Here is a 26,989-nt window from a genome sequence, read left to right on the forward strand (position 1 = left end):
TATTTAACTAATAATTATTTTTATAAGCAGGCAGGCAGTTACGACAACTGATGTTCCCTGTATCCAGCAATCTTCGAAATAATATCATTGTTACGTAGTTAACAGTATACATGTGTATGAGCTTGTCCAAGTTCTGTTTGAAGTGGTTTCCACTGCGAGACCTGAAATTATCATATTTTTGCGTACGATAATGCTCTTTCGAACGTAAATCGTACCGGAGCCCAAATGATTGTATAATGTACAATAATTATCGTACGCCTGGCAACACTGATCAGGCCGCGTAGCCAACGTTACAATCGTTAACGCTCCGTAGCGTAGGGTAGTCATCTCTCTCTATCACTCTTCCCTATTAGTGCGACTGCGACAGTTGCGTTTCGTTCGCCACGGAGCGTGAACGATAGGCACGTTGGCTACGCGGGTAGACCTTTTAGTGCTGTCAATCAATTACAACTTTTTTTAGATTTATTTTCATAACCATGGAATGTATACAAAGTCACCCAAAATCTTAGGGTCCGGTACGACCGTCTGCTAGGACTATTGCATGGGACCGTGCGCGTAATGTCCCCTCCAGACTATTTGCATGTATCGAAAAAATATAGGCGCTTTATTTCTCCTGTCACAGATGAGCGAAAATAGTTTGTAACGTGGAGTCTAGCAAGTTCGCGCTTCGCATCTCCTTTGACGCGGAATATCAGCATTGTAAATAATACTTTCTCTCTTATTGCCTAATATATCGTATAATATAAATGTATCGTTCGTTCATAAAAATGTTCAATGTTTGATATAATTGCATATGAACGATTTTTTACATTTAATTTTTCATTTTCATTTGTTTCGTTGTAAAATCATGTAGATAAAATCTAAAAGGTGTTAAACAAGTAATAATGTCAGTCCATGACGCCCTGCTAGGGCACACAACATACTTATAACTAATTAAATTAGGCCAAAACAAAACAAAAATATTAAAATAAAAATAATTAAAACCAAATAATTTAAATTAAAGTAGAAATAACGCAAAAATCAATAAATGTATAAAATAAATCAAATCAATCATTAATTAAAACAAATTCAGTCAAAGTAAATTTAGTAACTATTGCAGTCCAATTACTTAAAATAATATTCAATTACGTTTATAATAAATTATTATCATTTAGGAAATCTTTTACAGAGTAATAACATTTTTCTATTAATAATGTTTCTAGCTTGTTTTTAAATACAGCGTGTCGAGGTTCTTGTTTAATGGAATTTGGGATCTTATTAGTAATTACAATACAATTGTAGTGTGGGCTATTTTTATACATTTGTAAATTGCATTTTGGGACCAAGAGTTTATTTCTGTACTGCTCTCTAGTTCTCTGCTTATCTTGCTTCACTTCGAATAAGTGGGGGTTTTCACGAACAAAGGGGGCACATCGTAGTATATAAATAGAGGGCAATGTCAATAATCCATACTGAATAAAATATTGGCTACAACTGTTTGGAAAACGCACATGTGCAAGGACGCGGACACACTTTTTTTGCATTACAAACAGTTGTTTCGCTTCGGTGCTACCCCCTTTCAAATATTGCTATGGATATGGTGATATTTGGCGAAACGGAAAAATACTGTTGCTCGGACCCGACGTCGGGCCTGATAAAGTGTGGATCATGGTGGATGTAAATGGCACTTATCGGCGAGCCAATTTCATTTTGGGTCTCACCACACCACATGATTTAATTGACAATGTGATCAGATTGTGCAAAAAATTGTCACGTCTGGATAATACTTTGATAACAATTATGCTTTTCGGCAACATTGTTTTTTTACAATGGCAATACATTTGACATCTGTCACGAAATCAAGATTGCTATGCTCGGGAAATGGCGGGGCTTTGTCGTTGTAAACAAATTTCTTAAAAGCGTGCATCGGTTTTACTTTTCGAGGAATATTAATACTATAGAAATGGCATCAGCAGCAAAAAAGCCTAAACTTTCTCAGCCTTCAATATCTGGTTCAGAATCAAAGACCTCAATTGATGATTTTTTGAAAAGTCTGCAATCCAAACGCGAAGAGACCGCCAAGTCGATTTTAGAATATAAATTCAACAAAAAGCGTCTTAGGATAATATCTCAGGAGCAGATGGTGCCTGACGACTGCGAGGGCATCGTGTACTGGATGTCTAGAGACAGTAGGGTGCAGGACAACTGGGCTTTTCTGTTTGCACAGAAGCTTGCATTGAAGAACGAAGTACCGCTCCACGTGTGTTTTTGTTTGATTGCGAAGTACTTAGACGCGTCTGTGAGGCAGTTTGACTTTCTTATCAAAGGTAAGTACTTTTTATTTATTGTTGTGATCATTTTGTATAAAAATAGGTAGTTATAAAAGCTATTTAAGTTAAAAAACATGAAGCATATTTAAAGTGTCTGAAACGACATGGTTTTAGCCAGTACCATCAACCAGTTGATTGTCAATCCGTAAACTTTACTGCAAAGACATAAATGGTCAGCTGCTAATTACCTATCTTAAAAGTTGGCATTTACTGTGTGAAATGTTAAGTAATTAATTTTTATAAATCTATTCAAAAGACCATTTAATTGAAATAAAGTAAAAAATAAAACATAATGTCCCAAAACTCATTTCAGGCTTAAAGACAGTAGCAGAACAGTGCAAGGAACTCGACATATCCTTCCATCTGCTAGAAGGAGACGGCGGGGATGTCCTACCACAATGGGTGATTGACCACAAGATTGGGGCGGTGGTGTGTGACTTCAACCCACTGAGGACACCCTTGGGGTGGCTAGAGAAGGCCAAGAAGGGGTTGAAGAAAGATGTGCATTTGATTCAGGTATTTATCATTCAATTGAACATTCATACAACAACCATCGGAACATGGAACAGATGGCTAGTGTCCAACCAAAGTGTAGGTTTCATCATAAAAATGATTCAACCAAAGGTCCAGTTTTAGTCAAAAATTCATTAGTATTAAGATTATTGCCATGACCTAACAGGTACAGACAAGTATAAAAATATGGGTGTACACATCTTACTCAAAAATATGTCCCATAGCATCTTATTCCAGTGTAATAAGAGCGTAGCACCATATATATGAGACGATTTATGCGATACATATTTTTGCACTTGACTGTACATACATATGTACTGACTTTATAATGTTTTAAAACCATCTTACGTAAAAATGAACATGGATTCAATAAAATATATGAATATGAATAAAACCAAACCTTTTAGCCATGCCCAAACTGACACCCTTGGACAGGAGCTTCCCTTGGTCATATTTGTGTAAGTCTCACTAAATACTGGCACATCATTTTCCTTTCATCACAATGAGGACCTCACCTCCTATTTTTTTTTAGGTCTACCTTACTAAGTCATAAAAATTTACAGACAATTGTGAATGTTGTACTATTCTTGAGAGATACCCAAAAAGTTAGGTATACAGGCCTGAAACTCTTCAATACATTATTTTATATAGCATATTTCTTATCAGTAGCATACACCACCGAAAAATTGTGCTAAATAAAATGCTAAACAATAATAATTATATCGGTAATATTCTTGCCTTTCTGTTGATTGTGCTTAGACTGTAACACATTTTATTCACCGTTACCAGGTGGATGCTCACAACATAGTCCCATGCTGGGTAGCCTCGGACAAGCAGGAGTACTCGGCGCGGACCATTCGGAACAAGATCAACTCCAAGCTGGATGAATACTTAACCCAGTTCCCACCGGTTATCAAGCACCCTTACAAAAGCAAATTTAAACCTGAGGTGATTATCTGTTCCTTATTAGGTTACGTATTCGAAGAGGGGAGCGAATAATGCTACCATAGCTTTCGCGTGGAAACCGCGGGATGGAAGCCGTGGCTCCGGGTGTCCTGTACACTCTTGGCAACGGTCTGTCCTAAGAGAGTTACGAGCGGTCGGGATAAGCTGGAGCGAGGCCAGAAGACGAGCTGAAGATAGGAAGGCGTGGCGCGAGCTTGTGAAGGCCCTTTGCACCTCTGGGGTGCTTTAGGACAATAACATTAGGTCAATATGGATAAGTGAGGCTGGCCTAACTATAACACAAGTAGCAAATAAACAAAATCGCAATAAACATACTTACTGACCAATTTCAGCAGTCTTCGGGTTTTAAAATAGATATATATAGTCCTCCTCATCGTTTTCGATGACGGCGACCCCAAATAAACACATTATGGACGTTGTCTAGCGTGAGCCCTAATGTGGCTGGCCAGGCCGAACTTGGTCTTAAATACTCTATTGCACGCGTGACAATAAAGTTGGCCAGCTGCGTTGAACGTGTACACGTAGGAGGGCTTAGGTCTCTCTTTCCGTAACTGGCGTTTTATTTCTAGGCTAGTGAGGCGGTTATCTTCGAATGTTTTGACACCGTTATGGATGGTAGAACGCCAAGAAGACCTCCTTCCAGCAAGCTCCTCCCAACGCTCAGGGTCGATGGCGCAAGCGCTCAGATGCCGTTTGAGCACGTCCTTGTAGCGCAGGTGCTGACCACCGTGCTTCCGCTTACCCACCGCCAACTCAGAGTAGAGCAGAGCTTTAGGCAAGCGGTGGTCATCCATTCGAAGGACGTGCCCGCACCATCTGAGCTGCCGCTGCATTAGTAAGGCCTCCATGCCATACATTCCGGAACGACGCAGGACCTCAGAGTTGGGAACATGGTCCTGCCACTTGATCCTGAGTATAGACCGCAGACACCTCAGGTGGTAAGTGTCCAGTTTCTTTATGTCTGTTTTGTAGAGGCACCATGTCTCTGCTCCATATAAAAGGACGGGGATGATTAGCGCCCTGTAGACGCTAATTTTTGTCTCGAGCTTGAGATCATGGGACCTCCAGACGCGATCTGTGAGTCGTCCGAAATTAGCAGCGGCGTTGGCGATACGTGAAGGTATCTCCGAGGCCAGGGTGTTATCACGCCGGATAGTGCTCCCAAGATATTTAAAGTGTGAGACCTCATCCAGAGGTCTCCCATCCAGATTCAGCGCCGCTGGGTCAGCCTCTCCTCCTCTTGGCGGTTGCTTGAGAATTTGAGTCTTGGAAGCACTAATAACGAGACCAAATTGTTGACATGAGTTATGTAGTGCGTCAACGTAGCCTTGGAGATGCGCCATGCTGTCGGACATGAGGCATATGTCATCAGCGTAAAGAATCTCCAAAATGGAGATCCTTTGAACTTTGGACTTCGCTCTAAACCTCGAAATGTCAAACACACCCTTCTCAGTTCTGACATATAGCTGAATACGGTTTCCACAATACTGCAGTGCATCTCTCATGACCACTGAAAAATATATTGCGAAGAGTGTGGGTGCTAGAACACATCCCTGCTTTACACCACTTGTAATTTGGATCTCCTCGGAGAGTTCGTTTTCGTGCCGAACCTGGGCTTTCATACCAATGTGAAATTGGCGAATCAGGTTGACGAACTTCTTCGGGTAGCCAAATTTACAGAGAACAATCCAGAGAGCCTCGCGTGGAACTCTATCAAAAGCCTTTTCCAAATCCACAAAGCACATGTAGAGAGGCCGTTGGTGCTCAAGGCTTTTTTCTTGGATTTGCCTCACGACAGCGATTGCGTCAATGGTTCCTCTACTAGGACGGAATCCACACTGACTCTCCGGGAGATGTTTTTCGGCTAAGTCACTTAAACACCCGTTAATGATGTGTGCAAGAATTTTACCGGCACTGGAGAGAAGCGATATGCCTCTATATGAGCTACAGTCGGAGACATCTCCTTTGCCTTTGTACAGCTTGCAGATAACTGCATCTCTCCAGGCCTGCGGCACTTGTTCCGTGTTCCACACTCTTAAGACCAGACGATATAGTCTGTTGGCAATGTGTTTCCCACTGTATTTGTAAATTTCAGCAGGGAGATCATCCATGCCGGGGGCCTTAGAATTTTTGAGACGCTTAACTGCTGCCACAAATTCTTCGTAAGTTGGTGGGTCGTCTAGATCTTGTCTTATAGGGAGTTCTTCCAGCGAGTTTATATAAGACAAGTTCGCACTGAGCGCATCAGGGTTCAGAACATCATTAAAATGTTCTGCCCACCGCTTCAATACGGCATTTTTATCCGTAAGTCGAGTTAACTTGTCTTTTGAATAAAGTGGGGCCGTTTTTCTGACACGAGGGCCGAAAATGGCTTGTATTCCTTCAAAGAACTTCCCGCTTTGATGTGTGTCGGCGTAATGCTGTAATTCAGTAGCCTTTTTTTTTCCACCACTTATCTTTTAGTTCGCGTACTTTGGATCTCAGTTTGTATTGTGTTTCCTTTTTGCTGCAAGCAACCGCTGACTTTGAGTTCAATTCATGCCTGTACTTTTCAACGAGGATTCTTACGTCACTATCTGATGCATCAAACCAGTCCTGATCTTTCTTATATGGCTTACCAATGGTCTCCAACGCACAGGCATGAAGGTTTTGTGAAAAGCACTGCCACTCATCATTTGTATTAGGAAACTCAGTCTGCGGAGCGAGTTCAGCAAATTTTGAGTCAATTAAAATAGAACATAAGTTTCTAAGCTACGATCTTCTTTTCTAATCCTGGCTATTTATTTATTTAATCGTATGGCATAACATAATACAGAAGCATATAATATCGAAAAATTATTAAATGTCAACACAAAACCCAGTCAGCTATTTGATGGCTTCGTCGCACAGGGAGATCAGGTCTTCTGGAGGACCGGCAGTATAGCGCAATATGGGGCAGTCTACAATTATGTGCTGGATAGTCTGGGTTTCAGCATCGCAAGCGCAAGCGAGTCCACCCATATGCAGTGGCGCAACGTCCGTGGCCGGTACAAAGCCTTTTGAGTTTGCAACTCGAGGGACAACGGTTACTCGCGTCCGCAGGATGCCCTGCATGTGTCCCCTGGGTGGTGCTAAAGAGTAATCAACTTTGGCTGCTGCACTGCACTTTGTACTAAGAGCCTCGCAGCAAGTTAACAGAAGCGAATACTATCCTGGCTATGAAAAGCAATGAACCTGGACCTGCCCTGCCATAAAAACAGCAAAAAAAAACCTAAGTTTAGCTTTTACCATTTAGGTTAAAAAAAACACAAAGATACCCCTGGGATGAACAACAATTTATAGTTAATTGACCCAAATATTATTTTATGCGCAGCCTATCGACTGGGAGCAAGCCATAGAATCCCGCGAAGCCGATAAATCCGTAGGCCCGGTGGACTGGGCCGCGCCGGGCTACCACGCCGCAGTCAAAATGCTGAAGAGCTTCCTCGACAAGCGGCTCGCGATATTCGCGACCAAGCGAAACGATCCAACGCTGGACGCACTTAGCAATCTCTCACCTTGGTTCCATTTTGGTAAATATACTTTGAAGGTTATGAAATGCTTCATTTTAGCTTTTCGATCATTGACATATATATCTAAGGACGGGCCTTACGGGCACTAAGAATGGTGCTAGTTCAGTGGTGTCACTCTCGTATTCGAGCCAATCGTGCAGTCTAACGGAACTAGTTGCGACCAATCGCGCGCGTGATGCGAACTCATCAACCAATCGCGTTGCGGCGTTAGACTGAAGATTGGCTCGAAATCGTGTGCGTGACACCGCTGTACTGGCCCCATTATTATTGTCCGTAAGGCCCGTTCTCAGATATGTCAATGTTTTAGATAATTTACTGGCTGGGTAGTTGATGCAACTGTGAATACGATAGATCTAGCTCACTTTTGCCAACTACGTCCGCCAAAATTACGCAAATTCACAGTAATGCCTTACAGAAAACCGCAGCCAAATAACACTAGAACCCTACTAGCTCAACAAGGCTGCAGTGTTAAATCCTCTGGAGTCGCAGGCGTACATAAGCTATGGAGACTGCTTACCATCAGGCGGGTATGCCTGTTTGCCACCAATGTAGTATAAAAAAAAATAGTATAATGTCTCATAGCAAAATCTTTACTTTAAAATATCGTCTATTGTTAAACTTTGTTTCCCTTTTTGCTGACACCTGATGATGTTTTGTGGTGCGGGGACAAACGCTTGACAGCTTTTTTTTCTATTTATTTAGAAACGAACAGTCATACACAATTTTTGATCAATACTTAAAGACAAAAAATAGACCTATAGTTTCATATGTAGAAATAAAATATAAACAGGTCCGTGGCTATTACAAAAAACAAAAAGACTTAAATCTGTATTTGACGACCGGTCTGGCCTAGTGGGTAGTGACCCTGCCTACGATGCCGATGGTCCCGGGTTCAAATCCTGGTAAGGGCATTTATTCGTGTGACGAGCATGGATATTTGTTCCTGAGTCATGGGTGTTTTCTATGTATTTAAGTATTTATAAATATTTATATATTATATATATCGTTGTCTAAGTACCCTCAACACAAGCCTTATTGAGCTTACTGTGGGACTTAGTCAATTTGTATAATAATGTCCATTAATATTTATTTATTTATTTTATTTTACATCTTTTCCAGCTGACGTGTTGCCATCCTGAAAAAATCTCTAACTTATAATATTTTATATCTAATTTCAGGCCAAATCTCCGTCCAAAGAGTAGCCCTCTGCGTTCAAGAGTACAAGAAGAAACACACGGAGAGCGTCAACGCGTTCCTAGAGGAGGCCATCGTGCGCCGCGAGCTGGCCGACAACTTCTGCTTCTATAACGAGCACTACGACCGCGTGCAGGGCGCGCACAGCTGGGCGGCCAAGACTTTAGACGACCACAGGTAATATTAGGGAAAATTCTGCCAATACACTTCAATACATTCACTTTCCATCAGGTGTGACTAGAGCCAATCGCCGATCAGTTTTTAATAAAAAAAATCGGACAAGTGCGAGTCGGACTCGCCCACCGAGGGTTCAGTACTTTTTAATATTTGTTGTTATACCGGCAACAGAAATACATCATCTGTGATAATTTCAACTGTCTAGCTATCACGGTTCATGAGATACAGCCTGGTGGCAGACGGACGGACGGATGGACAGCGGAGTCTTAGTAATAGGGTTCCGTTTTGCCCCCTAAAAAAAAATATCAGTTTGACAACACTCCTCCTTTCGGTCATTCTCGGCTCCGTTCGGCTCAGCATTGCTCCGGGCAATTATTAGGGTTGGCACAACTTGATGTCCTTTTGCGAGCACGACCACAGGTAATACAATGACTTGAATTTTGACAACCCTAAATAGCCGAGAGGGATAGCATGATTCGTCCTTGAGTCGCTGTCAAACTTCGGTTTTATAGGAAGTGTCAGCTCTGTACGGTAGTATAGTCGTTAGATTTGTAGCTGGCCCTCAACGGCTTATCCATTGTCTATTGTTAACTGAAACGGCGCGTGCCACTACCTGCAAAAAAAAGGGCCCGGTCACTTTAACCGGTTATTTAATTACAACTCCTATGGTAATTGAAATAAGATTCAAAATGAACAAATGGAAAAATAATATGCAAGTTCTTGTGTGGTCCCTATACGGTTACTGAGTGCCGGCGAGTCGAACGCTACCGAACCAGCCTAAAATGTGTCCTCGATATGCGTAACAAAGGCGCGTTATCGGAGAGCGCACCTACACTGGTTTTTTTAAACGTTGGACTAGCCCGCGCTCAGGTGCCTATTAGAATTATACGACCCTTTTTTGCAGGTATCTGTCAAGCCAACTTACTCAGTAGAAAACGTTGCAAATTTGTTCAATTCAACCCTACACGGGAACTCAGAAGGCTCACAGGTAACATTTGAAAGATAAAAAGTCTTTATTCTTCAATCTAGGCATATTACTATGCAGTTATGAATGTAAAAACTACCACCAGTTCTAACCCTACACCACAGCTCCGAGAAGACCTTTAACCCACAACTTATATGTTACAGAAAAGACAAAAGATCTCACATCTACACCCTCGAAGAACTATCCCAGGCCAAAACCCACGACGACCTCTGGAACTCCGCGCAGATACAACTCAACAAGGAAGGCAAGATGCACGGCTTCCTGCGCATGTACTGGGCTAAGAAGATTCTAGAATGGACGCCCAGCCCAGAAGATGCGCTCAAGTATGCGATATACTTGAACGATCATTACAGCATCGATGGACGGGATCCTAGTGGATATGTCGGTGAGTTTAATTAAATGATATGGTCGTTTCAGAACACATATATGTCAACGATTAACTTCGCGGCCTACTTTTTAACCGTCGAATCGACTTTGCCGTCCATTTTTAGGGTTCCGTAGTCAACTAGGAACCCTTATAGTTTCGTCATGTCCGTCTGTCTGTCTGTCTGTCCGAGGCTTTGCTCCGTGGTCGTTAGTGCTAGAAAGCTGAAATTTGGCATGGATATATAAATCAATAAAGCCGAGAAGTCGTACAATAAAATCTAAAAATTTAATTTTTTTTAGGGTACCTTCCCTACACGTAAAGTGGGGCTGAACATTTTTTTTTTTGCTTCAACCCTACAGTGTGGGATATTGTTGGAAAGGTCTTTCAAAACTAATAGGGGTTTTCAACAAACATTTCTTGATAAAGTGAATATATTCGGAGATAATTGCTCCGAAAGGAAAAAAAAATGTGTCCCCCCCCCCTCTAACTTTTGAACCATAGGTCCAAAAAATATGAAAAAAATCTTGGAAGTAGAGCTTAAGAAAGACATTAAATGAAAACTATCGCGGATATGATCAGTTTAGTTGTTTTTGAGTTATCGCAAAAAGTTTCCTCTTCATAGTAAAAAGACGTACACCAACAGTTCATCCCTTGGTTAACAATCTACCATACTTTAAGCTCCAGTTTAGCTTATTGTGACGGAAGAGTAACTACGGAGCCCTACTCTGAGCATGGCCCGACATGCTCTTGGCCGGTTTTATTGAGAAAAGAATACGAGTATTAGTATTGTACTGTCGCAGGCTGCATGTGGTCCATCTGCGGCACGCACGACCAGGGCTGGGCCGAGCGCGCCGTGTTCGGCAAGGTGCGGTACATGAACTACGACGGCTGCAGGAGGAAGTTCCCCGTGCCCGCCTTCGTGGCGAGGTACGGAGGAAAGGTTCACAAATATGTGCCTAAAAAGTAGGCAGGGTGTTACCAGAACTGCTGTCAGTCACTAAAACAAATGTACTTTGCCGTAAAAATCATCATGGATGTCTTTTTATAGGTTTTCAGGCATTTTTTCCTAAGCTGAAACAGAGACACTTTCCGCTTACTCACGGCCTGATGCGAACTTTAAAATACATCAAATATTAAGTCTACATACGATATGGATCGGATGTCAATGTCAAAAGCGACGTTTCTTCAAACAAAAACGTCTTTTTACAAGCTTTTATTTACTTTCACCTGCCCTTTGTCTGTTTGTAATCAAATCTTGCAAGTTAAATTTGACCCACTTCCCGGTTTCCGATTGGGCTAAAAATTTGCATACATATGTAAGTCGGGTGACGATGCAATATTATGGTACAGTCAGCGTCAAATACTTTGTAGCAACCAAAGTAGCCAAATAGTTCGGTACACCATATATTTAGTATGGTGTACCGAACTATTTGGCCACTTTCACTGCTACAAAGTATTTGACGCTGACTGTACCATCGAGCTGATCTGATGATGGAGACAAGAGGTGGACGTAGGAACTCTCTAATAAAACAACGCAACCTAATTGTGTTTGGGGTTTTTAGAATTGGCTCGATGAGTATTAGTTGTCTGTGGAAAGAAAGGTACAGTCAGCGATAAAAGCTTGTACCAAAAATGACAATTTTGCCAAAAACTTATTATTTTACACTGACATATCTGATCCATATCGTATCTAGACCTAATATTTGACGTATCTTAAAGTTTGAATCGGGCTGTCAGTCAATACAGCAGATTGTATCGGTAAAAATTGTATTGTAAATGACGATCCCTTTCCAGTTCTTTTTCCACAATTTCATTCATTTCATTTATCAGCTAGATCTAGGAATAACGTTTGGCAAAATCCGGTACATGAACTATGAGGAGTATGAAGGCTGCAAGAAGAAGTTCACTGTACCCGCTTTTGTCGCGAGGTATGGAGAAAAAAAAAATAAGTGCCCAAAAAGTAGGCCTAAACAATGTATGTTCAGCCAAATTGATTATGGCATCGTCGAAATCTCCACTCAAAAATAACATTACCAGAGAGCGCCATCTACGATTAACTTTTACCAGTCTTCCCCATTATGTCATTAAATACTAAATAATAATTTTAGATCCATTAACTTCTCGAAGATTGGTGTAGCTACAGGAAAATCAAAATCAATCATTATTATTGAAGTAATCCTATAGCAAAGAGAATTAAGAAGACCAAGACTGCTCACTCTATACAACGGTTTTGTTACCATAAATACTATTATTTTCGTAGTCTACATCTAGCGTCAAGTAGCGGAACTCTCAGTACTGCTACTCGACGATAGATGTCGCGGCAAACAAAAAGTCTAATGCAGGAATCGGAACCGGTTTTTTGCAAAAGATCGAAATAACCATATATTTCGGTTTATTTTATACTCAAAATGTAGGACTCAGTTGTGTTTTTAGATAACGACTTCGTATTATTAGATTGCCCGATTAGGAATGAAATAATTAACAAAGAACGAAAAAATACCGTTTTCGTTCCCATACAAAAAATACCGGTTTCCGATCCCTGGTCTAATGCTCAACGATTTACCGCTAATATTATAACCAGCGTAACCGGAACTCTATTTACAACTCCTACGCTTACTCTGGTTATAATATTAGCTGAAAATCGTTGAGCATTAGACTTTTTGTTTGCCGCGACATCTATTGTCGAGTAGCAGTACTGAGAGTTCCGCTACTTGACGCTAGATGTAGACGACTTGGGACCGTGCGCTCTGGAGGGTCTGCCATCTGCTCACTTCACGCCGAAGCAAGTGCTGCCATCTACCGTTCTCGTACGTTTTCTTGTACATAGTACGTTCTGCCATCTTGTGGGCTACATTGGAAGCATTAACTTCACATTTACACCTCGCGCCTAAAATCTAACGTCTCCTGTGCTGCCCCCTACAGTTAATGCGCGCTCTCTATAAATAATAATATTGGGAGAAAGCGCGCCAAGGCTCCTAATTCAGAATTTCATCCAAAGTTTAGCTAGAGTACATATTAAGATTAAACGATTGTGATTTAAAAATAAAGATAGTTTTTTAACGGTTTTTGATTAAGTGTCGAATCGAATCTCGTACGTTTTGTGTCAATTCTTTATGCATGAGTCTCTTTCACCGATTTGGTTGTTAAAAGAGTTACGGTACTGTTACACATGCTCTAAAATAGCATGCTAAAAAGCGTGCTACTGAGTATGCTCAATACGAGCATGCTTATGGGCAGTTTACATTTGCTAGCAATGAGCATGCTAGTTTTAACGGTTTACTACTACAATACTAGCATGCTCAATAAGCAAACCTGTTCACACGCGCTAAAAGCACGCCCCCCTTCACCCGCGCTGCAGGTAGCATGACCAAAAATCGCTGATATTTGAGCAAACTCAAAATGGGCATGCTCATTATTAGCAATGTTTAGACACACATGCTACTAAGTAGCAATTGCTCAATAGTAGTATGCTTTCGTGCTAGTAATCAGCATGTGTAACAGTACCTTTAAGATGTGAATGTTTATAGATATAAGACTAGCATGCTAAGTTAACGCTTTGTAAGGCATAGGGGTGTCAGAAATGATACAAAATTTAACTCTATCACTTTGAAGTAAAGTTCAAAATCGGGTGGGAATATCCGGTCATTCGCCGATGGTCTAGAACGCAAAATGACTACTGTAATATTTTGTTTATATCGCTATTAGTCTACATCGCAAACGGTCATCGCAAAATGACCACAACATTTTATATAGGTAGGTTAGGTTCGTTAGGTATCTTCAAATGGCCGAAGGCCAAACAGTACAGAATAGGAGATAAAACGGGAAAAATTATGTGGGCATTTTGCGTTATAGTCCGTTAGAGCGGTAGACTATAACCGATGTAGGTAAAATATTACACTAGTCATTTTGCGTTCTAGACTTAAAAATAGTACTTTAATTTATTAACATAAATTCTTTTAACAAGCTTTTATTTAACTTGCCCTGTTAGCAGTATACACCGATTTAAGACACTTTTCCTATACTGTGCTGTTAAGTGTGTAGCAAAGAGAATTAGAAATAGAGGTGGATTTACAAAGTTTTTTTTTTAGCCACAATAAATTTACTGCCATCTTTCGACACATTAAAACTTTTAGAACGCCATTTGACTTTGATCCTTATTCTTTCACTGATATATGTTAGATTTGTTAAATATCAAAAAGGCGCCATCTAATAGACGAAAAGCCAAAGGCATGCCAGCATCATTTCGAGTGACGGTGCCATAACCTTTAGGTTGTGCCTGGTAAGATGGCATTTGATATTTAACAAATTTAACACATATCAATGAAAGAATAAGGTCCAAAGTTAAATGGCGTTCTAAAAGTTTTAATCACGTGTCGAAAGATGGCAGTAAATTAACGTGGGTACAAAGTTTTCTTTGACAATACACCTCTATTTCGAATTCTCTTTGGTATGTAGGTATGTATGTTTGTGTGGATCAAATCTTGGAAGCTTTTGCCCACTTCCCGGTTTCCGATTGAGCTGAAATTTTGCATACATAAGTAAGTCGGGCGACAATGCAATGTTATGGTACCATCAAGCTGATTTGATGATGGAGTCAGAAATTGGCTGTAATAAAACAACGCAACCTGGGGCCATTTCTTGAACGTCTAATACAGACTATTATTAGTCCACGAACTGTCAAATCGTATGGATTACCATGGCAACACTCTAATGTAAGGACTTAATTATTGAAACAACGACATATTGGAAGTGTCTTTTATTTGTAAAGCGCTGTCTCACTCTTACCTTATTGTTTATACATATCTCTATTCTTGTTACTCTAACGGTGTTATTAAATATCGAATGAGACTACTATGGTTCGACCTAATAATCGACTTTGCCCTTACACTAATAATATTAGACTAATAACGTTCAAGAAATGGGCCCCTGTTGTTTGATAGACAGTTAACAGTGTAGGCGATGGTTCTTAGGATAAAAAAAAAATGTAAGCAACATGTGTCACGTGTCTTTAATTAGGTGAATACTCAAGCGATCTTATTGTATAACTTTTCATTTATAAGTATTTTTTATATTGCACCTGTTTGCAAACCTAAATAAAAATATATAAACCCAATTCTAATTGGGGATTTTAGAATTTTCTCGATGAGTATTAGTTGCCTGTGGAAAGAAAAGTACAGTGAGCGATAAAAACTTGTACCAAAAATTATTTTTAATGTATTTTTTAACATCACAATATACACATACAGACCCCTCGTGTAGAGCTTGACAGGCCTATTCGAACGTGCACTGACATCAAACCGATATGAGAGTGATATTGGAATCATATCAGTTATCATCCGCGCGGGCATCTCGCTCGCACTATTACTTGTTAGGTCCTGTTAGGACAAGTCTGAGCGAAATGAACGCGCGAAACACACAACGGATATGATTCCGATATCGGTTTGATGTCAGCGTACGTTCGAATTGGCCTGTGAGTGACTTCGAAAATCAGCTTACACTCGAGTTATATTATCACTTTCTTCAACGAATAATAGTATCAATATTTTTTTTTTACTAAGATTTAAGAAACCTGTGCGCAAGGCTTGGAAACCGGTTAAATTTCCAAACCATTATCATGTACTTGGCGCAAAATCTTTTAATTTCAGTTGTGTCCGTAAAGCCGTTATATTTAGAAGATCATTTCCATAAAGTTCTTGCCGGATTAACCGGTTTAGAAGAATAAAAACCGGTTTACGCGGCACACCACCAAGCCCGCGGCCGTCTCGTCGCTTGTCGAATAAACCGGTTTATTTAGGTTACAATAAAGTTCGTTCGCGTTTTGATAAAAGTTCTGAGTAAAACCAAAATAAATCGGTATATACCGCTATTTTTACAACCGGTTCCGAACCTTGCGTGTACGAACACGCACCATTACAAATTAAAAAAAAAACAACGGGTTGCACTCCGGGAGTGCCGGCAGAAGTGAAAACTTGAATATCAACGTTGTGCATTTTTGATTTTTTGGAATGGTTAGGGAATAATTTTGCACGAATTGCTATAATTATCAGTAGAAAAGTACTATCATTTATGTGATAAAATACAATATTCATTGCAAGCGCCCTGCGCCGCTTAAACGAAACGGCAGGCGCATACATTTTCGCCGCGCGGTGGAAAGAGAGGGGATATTTCCTCTCCTACGCCGCGCCGGCGGCTGTCAATGATTGTATTCTTTGCTTCAATGACATTGTAACGGTTTTTCGATCAGGTTACGTGTCCGTCTTACGAATTTTCAATCTGTCGGTCACGTAACCTGTCGCGAGTTTAACATTTTTTCCCCATCACAAAAAGTGCACAGCGCCGCTAAAGTAGTTTTCACTTGAAAAAGTATTTATGTTTCATTTGTTAAGTTTTTATTCAATTTGTTTTATATTTTTGTTTTATCTGTATAGTCGTGTCATCCACGATGACGCGCAGATTAACCTTTTCAACGCTTTCTCCCTCGCATCAAAATGTGGCATACACGCCAATATGTCAAATATTGAGAAACGAATTTAAACCTTATCTGTCAACAGTAAAATTGCTTTGACAGCGTCTGCCATGACCTCTTTAGTGGTCGTTGGCGTGGTAGGCACGACAGCACACGACCACTTTAGTGGCTCTTGGCGTTCAAAAGGTTAATCAAATCTAACCTATAATAACACGACAATACAAGTCAAGGCATGCGTCTTCCTGAATGACACGATCTATGCCATGTTTCTTAATTACAAAATAGATTGCGTTCTATTTATTTTCATATAATCGCAAGTGTAATATGAAATCGAAAGTACAAACTAACGTACCTGAGTACCTACCTATAATTCTCCGATCAATAAAGTATTGTTTTACATTTTATATATTATGCTTTTGTTTTATTTACGGTCACGTTCCGTGATTGTTGTTATATAGGGTCCTAGCTAAATTGGTTGTTTAAAACTTACGCTATGGAATGTCCAATTTAGCTAGAACCAATGGCTCAACTCGACAATCACGGAGCGTGACTATACATATCGATAACCCGTTTCGTATAAAATAATTCGTGTCATCCACGATGACGCGCAGATTTCTCAATTCTAACTTTTAATAACATGACCACCTATAGATCCCTTTCCCACTTACGTCCAGTTTTTTGCAGTATCTAGGAAGAACAGTGTCCTGCAAACAGAATGCTCGTGTGAACGTTAACAGGTTATTCCCACTAGTTACCACCAAGTTGGTACCAGTGGTAACTACTGGTAAAAGGTGGGATTATTTTTCCCAGTAACCACCAAAATTTAGTTGCGTTCAATTCTAACAAAAACAGTATAAATATATAGCGCTTTAATCAATAACGAATGAAAAGTCGAATTAATTATAAGTTACCTAATGAGTTATAACTATTATAAGTCGATTACAGTTTGAGTAAACTGCCTTAAAAGTGATCAAAAATAGTATTTGACTAATTTCTTTGTTCGTTCGTATAATTGTGACGTTATTTATTTAAACGGACCTAATTGTCGATGGCGCTTATAAGCGCCGCTTACGCCATTATCAGCGATGCTCCTATATAAATACAACATTTTACGCACTTGCAGGTTTTAATATTTTTTACCACTTTTAAAACAGTTAACTGAGACATAAATCGATTTATAAGGATTATTCCCACTAGTTATCACCAAGTTGTTACCTAACTAGTTAACTTTACCACTGGTAACTGTTTTTATTAGTATCGAACGCTAACCAAATTTTGGTGGTAACTACTGGGGGAAAAAATCCCAGTAGTTACCACTGGTAACATGTTGGTTGTAACTAGTGGGAATAACCCATTTATAATTATTTTTAAAGCACTCTATATTTATACTATTTTGATGGTAACTACTGGGGAAATAAATTCCCAGTAGTTACCACCAACTCGGTTTGGTACCAGTTACTAGTGGTAAAAGGTGGGAAAAAAATTCTCAGTAGTTACCACTGTTAATAACTCAGTAGTAATAATAATAAATAAATATTATAGGACATTATTACACAAATTGATTAAGTCCCACAGTAAGCTCAATAAAGCTTGTGTTGAGGGTACTTAGACAACGATATATATAATATATAAATATTTATAAAAACTTAAATACATAGAAAACACCCATGACTCAGGAACAAATATCCATGCTCATCACACGAATAAATGCCCTTACCAGGATTTGAACCCGGGACCATCGGCTTCGTAGGCAGGGTCACTACCCACTAGGCCAAACTGGTCGTCAAAGTAGTAACTAGTGGGAATAACCCTATTAGCACGAATACTACTAAAACGGGATCATGCAAAAACTGGACGTAAGTGGGAAAGAGCTCTAAGTATGCCGACTTTTCACCACATCAGCTCGTAAAGGATCTATTTATTCTTCAAGAGCGACGAAGTAATTTAATGCTAATTTCGAGTTGTGCAAATTGTGATAAATATTTAATAACGTTCAATTCGATTTCATTTCTTCCAGGCATTGGTGTAGTGAATTATTTTGTGTTTCACTCTGTGGCAATTGTTTATACCTGGTGCCTTAAACTTGAAACCCTAACAACACTCAAGATTTCACTTTTCGAACCACTCGCTACGCTCGTAATTCAATTTTGGAATCTTTCGCTTGCTCGGGTACCCACATTAGCACGAGGGATTATAATTTTGCCCCCTTGTAAAACTAATAATTATTTAAGTTTTGGGTATTTCAATCGTCTGATAATTCAATTATCAGGGTTAGGGTTGGATGAATTACTTATCAATAAAAATAAGTGATAAATGAAACATGTTTTGCTTATAAATATTTTTATTTAAGAATGCCGACTGTACCGTAGTTACATGATCATACATTTCAATAATCTTCATAAAATTAGAAATAGAAAAATAATATCAAACTGCATTTTTCATTGAATTTTCGTGTCAAGTCGTCAAACTAGATCTTTCTGTATTTCATATAGTTAATTGATTATTTGCTAACTGGATTGCTATGCCCAGGGTTTCAAGTAACATTTAGAGTACAATCGTTTATCAATACAAAAAGCACACAATTTATAACAAATTGCTTGTCAAAGATATCAATTGTCTAGTGAAACACAAAAAACCATCAAGATTTTTCTATATTATGTCTCGTTTTTTATTATAAATCATAAAGTGTCTACAAATATAGTATTTAAGTAAAAAATATCATGAAGTCACCACAATTACGGAAAATCAGAAATAAACATGTCACAGACTGTTTTATTTTATTTTATTATGGGCATTGAAATTTATTATGATTTGAAAGTATTTACCCGAGGATTGCTCACTGAACACAAATCGTGGCTCTTCTAACATATTATTCCACTAATACACAGTACGTGGGACCTTTTACGTACAAACATCTTATATAAGGCTCCCATTAAATTTCATAGAAAACTCGAGATTTAACGGAGATTATAACCTTATTTTAACCTTCTGTGTGGTCGGATATATTTGGTTAAATTTGACCATGTAAGAGTTTATTTAATTCCAATTTTTTAAGGATAAATTCAAACAAAGATAGAGTATATTCCAAGGTGAACGCTGTTATAACTGTCGCAAGTTTAGTCATCAGCAAAAAGAATGTTTTTACAATTTTGATGTTTAATTTCAGAATAATCCCTAGTTATTTCGATGAAGTCTACGCCTATAACCGACAAAGTACATTATACAATTTTAAGTCGATTCAAACACTCAAAAGGTTAAACATGGTTATAACCTCAAAAAAAGGAAATAAAGTGTTCAAAAAAGTGTAGTTTTCGTAAGTGTGTGTGTGTGTGGACACAGAGCTGGATCAGCTGTTACTGCACACAGCAGGAGTTCTTGTGACCGTTCTTCTTGAGGCGGGACTTGGGCCGGTACTTCTCCAGGTACGACAGCTGCTTCGAGTTGATGGCGCCGCGGCGTTGGCTGCAGGACAACAATGCTTTTATTCATTATCTATGGCATTTTAGAAGTAAAAGAACGGACCAAGTTTAGTCTGCACAGACTTTGCAGTGACAGACTTGACACAGTGTGGAGTGTCTCAATAAAGTGAATAACGACTTTAAGTCTAATAAGACCTAGATAATCGTTTGTCTATCTGTGATTTTGACAGAGTCCTTAACATTATCAACAAAAAATTAAAAGCAATTTTCCTGGGCAAAAATAATTAAGAAAAAGCGGATTCGACATTTAAAACATAAAATACTTATTGAAAACATAGTTTAACATGTCATATCATGTCAGACATTTAAAATATGACATTCAAAACTGAAATCAAAGTAACACATTCGTTCAAGAGCAAATACCAAGGTTCTAAAACTTGAAAACGATAACGTATTGTATAATACTAAGTATCAATTATCAGTGAAGAGCCGGTGTGTGTGACTGTAGACACGTAATTCTCTTTATTCGTATGTACCTATTTATTTGTATGATATATACATATAGAGGATAAACCAGGAGGATTTTTAATGGTTCATAGTTAAAATGAAATACACCGCTACGTATGTCTAGGTACTGTAGCAGGATGCCACTCACTCTCGGATGGTCTCGACGGCCTCCTCGTACTTCATGCCGAGCTCGATGAGCGCGATGGCGACCATGACCGGCGCCCGGCCGAGCCCCGCCACGCAGTGCACCGCTACGTATGTCTAGGTACTGCAGCAGGATGCTACTCACTCTCGGATGGTCTCGACGGCCTCCTCGTACTTCATGCCGAGCTCGATGAGCGCGATGGCGACCATGACCGGCGCCCGGCCGAGCCCCGCCACGCAGTGCACCGCTACGTATGTCTAGGTACTGCAGCAGGATGCTACTCACTCTCGGATGGTCTCGACGGCCTCCTCGTACTTCATGCCGAGCTCGATGAGCGCGATGGCGACCATGACCGGCGCCCGGCCGAGCCCCGCCACGCAGTGCACCGCTACGTATGTCTAGGTACTGCAGCAGGATGCTACTCACTCTCGGATGGTCTCGACGGCCTCCTCGTACTTCATGCCGAGCTCGATGAGCGCGATGGCGACCATGACCGGCGCCCGGCCGAGCCCCGCCACGCAGTGCACCGCTACGTATGTCTAGGTACTGCAGCAGGATGCTACTCACTCTCGGATGGTCTCGACGGCCTCCTCGTACTTCATGCCGAGCTCGATGAGCGCGATGGCGACCATGACCGGCGCCCGGCCGAGCCCCGCCACGCAGTGCACCGCTACGTATGTCTAGGTACTGCAGCAGGATGCTACTCACTCTCGGATGGTCTCGACGGCCTCCTCGTACTTCATGCCGAGCTCGATGAGCGCGATGGCGACCATGACCGGCGCCCGGCCGAGCCCCGCCACGCAGTGCACCGCTACGCCCGCTTCTGGCTTGTTTTGGGCCCTGGAAATAATATATCATAGGTTATTGGAGTGTTTAACCCTTTACCAGGCTAAGGGATATATACTTCCCACATGCGGCTCTTCAAACATGTGTTCTATTTTCGATGAGTAAGACTGACATTCGATTGTCATTTTTTAACTGTCAGCCTGGTAAAGGGTTAATACATTATTTTAGCGAGACTAGAATGTCCTACTCACTTTTACAAAGACTATTATATTGACTGAAGTCAATCTGCATAAGAACGAGATACGTGGAGAAATACTCTCTTACTCCACATTGACCTCGATATTGAGCAGTTTCTGATAACAAGACCACAAAAATGTAGTATCCATTATAGGGTCAGATTTGGGTATCGAATCCTGTGGGGCAGGCGAGCTTGCAAGACTTGTCTCAAGCCAATTAGGTTGAAAAAACAAGCTCTAAAGAGTTTAAACTATACGTATGTTGATCTCGTTTCTACAGGACGAGGAGCAAAAATGGTATCTAAATAATATCAGTCGTATTTCGTTCGTACTTGTCCGTACATGTATCGCTGCGAGCGACTGCCAACATCTAGATATTATTCTGATGTCACAATATAAGTTTGTATTGGCCTCAAAATAGTTGTTGACGACAACACTTTTTTTCCGATATGTATAGGAAAGTAGGCCTTACAGAAAACAGCAGCCAAATAACACTAGACCCTACTCATAGTGTTGTGTTCCTGCCGGTGAGTAAGGTTGAAAGCTCAACGGGGGGGGGGGGGGGGGGGGGGGTGTTTAAGGGTCGGCAACGTGCATGTGGAAGTGCACGGAGACTGCTTACCATCAGACGGGCCGTATGCTTGTTTGCCACCGACGTAGTATAAAAAAAAAGGTATATATAAGATACACCCTCAATACATTCAGATAATTCCGGAAGTCGAAAACCGAAGTCCGTAAGGGTCTAATAAGAAAAAAATATTATGAAATTTCGGGTGTTTTCGTCCGATTTTTGAAAGTATCCGACACGAAATTGCTGGAACCTATACTCCATATTCTCAACTATAAACCGATAGTAGAACTTGCAAATATTTATCAATACCTCAATGGTTTACGTGTGTGGGAGGTTTCAGCCCACATTCAATGTAAGACAATCAAATAATGCCCGTTAATCTTGGACAGGAATGTTACAAGGACAGATAAAATTATACTGGATTGTGTCGTAAATTGCATAGCACAAGTAGTGATTCAAAGTTATTGCATTCATTTTGCTGCGGTACGGTATAATAAGTACTCTATGTACCTATTCTTATCCAATAAAGTACTATGTTTTTTTCTTATACTAATTATATATTACCATTATCACTATACCGAAGTCCAATAGACAAAGTAAATAATGAAAACAAATAATGACGATTTTGTTGGCATTTGACATATAATTGAGATTGATTAAGAAAAATGATTTCACTTAAATTAACTAACATATATTTTAACAAAAAATTGCGTTAGTGTCGTGGAATACTCGGTTCGAACGAAGTATATCATTATTGATAAACGTGCTATATAATTGTTTAACAAATACATAAAAAAACTTAATCGACAAAATAATCTCGAATCTGCTTACAAAATATCACAAATCTGTTCAGAAATGCGACTTAAAAGCAGGGAGAACAACCAAACATAAACAAATATTTTTGTACAAGCTGAAACTGATATGCTTTGTACGTGCTTCACAATAACTTAATGAATAAAAAATATGAATTTCAAGAGCAAAAAAATACAGAAAGTAATACTGGATACACGTCCGGAGATCGAACCCGGATCGTCGCTGTTACCACCTGTTTCGAAGCGCCTGTTTGCCAACTGCGCCACTATTAGGATATACTTATATCGGTGAAATTAGGCTACTTATTCTTGAGAAACAATTTAAACAAAAGAGGGCTGTGATGGAAAAATCTAACACTTTTTTCACCTAGCCCCCAACCGCCAACCATCCGATACGGAGCTTCGTTCCAAAAATTGATATATAATTTGCTGATAAGATCATGATTGGCGTCGTCAGTCCGTGATTGATTACGAATTATTGAAGGTAAATTGGTTTGTTTACGTTATTTGCAATTTCTATTGGAATCCACTTTACGCATTACATCGCATAGAATTTAAAATCAATAGTGATGGGTAAGAATATGAAAGTGTAACCGATAGGGTTATTCCCACTAGTTACCACCAATTTGGTACCAGTGGTAACTACTGGGATTTTTTTTCCCACCTTTTACCACTGGGTTTTTTTTCCAGTAGTTACCACCAAAATTTGGTTAGCGTTCAATACTAATAAAAACAGTTTAAATATAGAGTGCTTAACAATACAATACAAACCAAGTTACCAGTGGTAAAAGGTGGGAAAAAAAACCCAGTAGTTACCACTGGTAACAACTTGGTGGTAACTAGTGGGAATAACCCAACCAATAAGCTTGACACGGTTGGTGCTACGACAATGTTGGTGGGGTTAGTATCAGATATAAAAGCAAAGGATCTAACACAGGTCCTTGTGACACTCCAGTTTTTTTTTTTCAGATTTATGACTTATGACGTTATGCTATATTATAAATAGGGTTAAAACAGGATCGGATATTCCATAATAATGCCATATATCAATAACCATTTGATTGCCGAAGTAATGACTGTGATCATTGAGGGTAGACAGAGTCAAATGCCTTACTGTAGTCACAAGGAAATAATTTGCTGGTTTTTTACTTATCGCGCAGGATCTCGTCCATGACGTTGATGAACGGGAAGGTGCCATTGTCCTACCTAGGCCAGGTCGCGAACCTCGATGTTCTGTCCCTCTCGCACTTGTGTTACAAGCTTGTTATACAGTGACGGCCTAAGACCTGGTTGTTACTTACTTATCGCGCAGGATCTCGAACCACTCGTCCACGACGTTGGCGGGCGGGAAGGTTCCGTCGTCGTAGGCCAAGTCGCGGACCTCGATGTTCTCGGCCTTGAGCGGGCCAACGTCGTAGCTGGGCTCGCAGACGCGGACCACGACGCATACGTTGTGCTTGCGCAGCTCCTGTGTAAGATACAACGTAATTTATGGCTTGTTAACGATTAGTACTTTATGTGATTGTTAGATAATGAAAGGCATTATAATACGAGTGTGGGTTTATGAAAAGAGCTAAAAGAGAGATACACTGCTTTATAAGCTTTTTATGATATTTTCAGGAACCGCATGTTACGACCGCCATCGCGGCATTTGATGACAGTAGTTTAAAATAACACTTGCACAGTCTGGGCTATCATAATTGCTGCCAACTTAGCTTGGTTTAGTTCTAGTCATTTCTTATATGGCATCACTAAAGTTTGAGAAGGGAGATAAAAACAAATGCCTTTTCTAGGAATCTTCCACGTCCACAAGACGTCATATGAAATTATCAAGATATTTCATTCAATCAAAAACTAGACAGGCTATAAATTTAAAACATCGTAAACATTAACTTGAAAATAAACAAATCATCTGTTTACGATTTGATGCAGGTCAAAATGTTAGCTCTTATAATACCATAATAGATAGGTAAAGTTGTAAAGTTCCCTCTAATGCAATAAACATTGCGAACGCAATCGTGCACTAGTGCAAAGGTCAGGTGATAAGTTCCTAGAATTACCTGTAGGTACGACTGGATGGTGACGTCAGAGGGGCGGTCCGTGATCAGGAACCGCATTCCCTTGTACTCGATTAGCGAGGGCGCCGGCCGGATATCCTTTTGCTTCATGATTGGTCTTGGTCTTCCTCGCTACGGTCAACACTGGTGTTCACTTCACTTCGGTCCGTCCGACAACAGACAAATTGTCACTCTATTTCCACACAACACACGGCAGTTTCGTGACTTTTATTTAGAAAGGGTCCTATTATATCAAGATAACCACCCGCATGGATGTCGCTTTCACCCACTAGCGCACATTCGGAGACGGTTAAACTAAAGTTCAAAATGTGGAATGAAACTTAAAGAAATTACTCGAACATAAAGTCGCTCCGGACTGAATGATATGCTCCGATTTGCGATGGCTTCAGAATTTAAGGTAGCTGAAACAAAACACAGTGTTATTAGTTTGACGTAAACAAGAGCTAGGAACTCAAGTGGGATAAAAAATGTGTGCGAAAATAGACACAGATTCGTTAGATCATGTGAGTGGTCGGCGGCGGCGGGTATATGACTGAATGCTGATCTATTGCCAACACCGCGTCATTTGTTAGCACTGGATCGGTACACATCAAATTGATAACAGGGATAGTAAACAACACTACATCGTGTTTATTTTAATAAATACCTGTGTATTTTAAGCGATATTTCACGAGCGCGACAAAGTAAACACACTCGAACGGATTGTCTTGGTCAGGGCACGATAAAGAAGCCTTGAATCTAAATGAATACACATTTAATCCGTGTAATTAACTAATTCACCGGGTGCCAAAAACTAAGCAATGTCGCGCTAAATTCCTGTGATTAGCTACGTTCGACGACCTAGTGTTATCTCTAATGAGAGTAATGAGTCATCAAAATAAACATGGGGCAGACATTACTGAAAGCGTATAACGTTTAATTGGTAGTAGTGCTTCGGGTATTTTCACATTGGTAGGTAGTTTGACCGGCGATCCTTCAATAGCATCTTATAATAAACCAAAGGACGTATACTCGGCTCTAACGGACGTATAAAGGATGTAACTTTTGCTTCTTTAAGAAGTAAAGAAACTGAAAACAACCACACCGCCGCGATTTTCTTCTATCGCTGTATTTCGGTGCGGCAGCAAAATTTAAGACATCTGCTTGTACATCTAAAAATTCTTAAATCACTGGTCTAATCTGCCAGTGTGAAAAAGCCTTTCGGACCTTTGGCGGTAGAGCCCCTTGGGAAATAAGTTACCTAGTAGATGCGCTATAAAAGCGAGGGATCTGGTCGTAAAAGCCACAGTAACCAGCTAAATGTACGTCACATGTTCATCAGAGGCATTGTTGACTGTAATTTTGTTCTGTATACATATTTAATAGAAAATATAAGAGCCAGGTACTCTAGTCAGTAGAGAGGTGATTAAACTAAGGGATTATCTTACGATGTTTAACTATTATGAGTGGGAATGTGTTGTGGAATGTACTGGGGAACATTTGTCATAAATGCTTAGTTGTTGGAAGTTTATTGAGTGTTTTTCTTGAGCTAAATTAGAAAACGTCCGCCATTCATAGTACTAGAGTTCGTTAATGGATATTTGTCATGAAGCTCCAGGAGTTTACTATGTAGGTACACGTGTGGCATAAAATGTGTGAGTTTATAGTACGTGCATGTTTTGTTTGTTGTAAAGTACTTGAGAGACGTAATAGACTCTTGTCCTTTGTTTGTCATAAAATGTTCATGGTTTAGTTGTCATAGCAGTTATGGACACGTTCAAATTATGATTAGGCTTAGGCTCATTGTTTGTGGCTCACAGCGGGCTATCACTGTCAGTAAGCGCCCAGCGCGCTACGGCAGTTAAGTAGGTTCGCCTCTTTTAGGTCAAGGAAAGAAAATATCAGTTCAGGGCTTTTTTAGGATAGGA

General features: G+C 40.0%; 3 protein-coding genes across 8 annotated transcripts in view; 1 reads left to right on the top strand and 2 right to left on the bottom strand.

Moving 5' to 3' along the window:
• LOC133519349 (proteasome inhibitor PI31 subunit) overlaps positions 1-26,989 on the bottom strand; it is a 495,710-nt gene that overhangs the window by 418,929 nt on the left and 49,792 nt on the right. The window lies entirely within an intron of this gene.
• Positions 1,601-16,932, top strand: LOC133519340 (deoxyribodipyrimidine photo-lyase). Its single transcript, XM_061853377.1, has 7 exons — positions 1,601-2,306; positions 2,623-2,825; positions 3,612-3,770; positions 7,141-7,339; positions 8,518-8,710; positions 9,839-10,080; positions 10,863-16,932. The coding sequence occupies exons 1-7, from the start codon at positions 1,850-1,852 to the stop codon at positions 11,027-11,029; spliced, it is 1,620 nt and encodes a 539-aa protein (XP_061709361.1). The 5' UTR covers positions 1,601-1,849; the 3' UTR covers positions 11,030-16,932.
• Positions 18,852-26,989, bottom strand: part of LOC133519351 (PRL-1 phosphatase) — a 47,486-nt gene continuing 39,348 nt past the window's right edge. For all 4 annotated transcript variants that reach the window (XM_061853390.1, XM_061853391.1, XM_061853394.1 and 1 more), the window contains exons 3-6: positions 25,065-25,483; positions 24,306-24,472; positions 20,603-21,439; positions 18,852-19,990 (exon numbers count right to left, since the gene is read on the bottom strand). In XM_061853390.1, the coding sequence (XP_061709374.1) occupies positions 21,304-21,439; positions 24,306-24,472; positions 25,065-25,172 (411 nt within the window). In that variant the 5' untranslated portion in view covers positions 25,173-25,483 and the 3' untranslated portion in view covers positions 18,852-19,990; positions 20,603-21,303. The remainder of the gene's footprint in view (positions 19,991-20,602; positions 21,440-24,305; positions 24,473-25,064; positions 25,484-26,989) is intronic.

The sequence above is a fragment of the Cydia pomonella genome, chromosome 6 (assembly GCF_033807575.1).
Source record: "Cydia pomonella isolate Wapato2018A chromosome 6, ilCydPomo1, whole genome shotgun sequence".
Taxonomy (NCBI): Eukaryota; Metazoa; Arthropoda; class Insecta; order Lepidoptera; family Tortricidae; genus Cydia; species Cydia pomonella.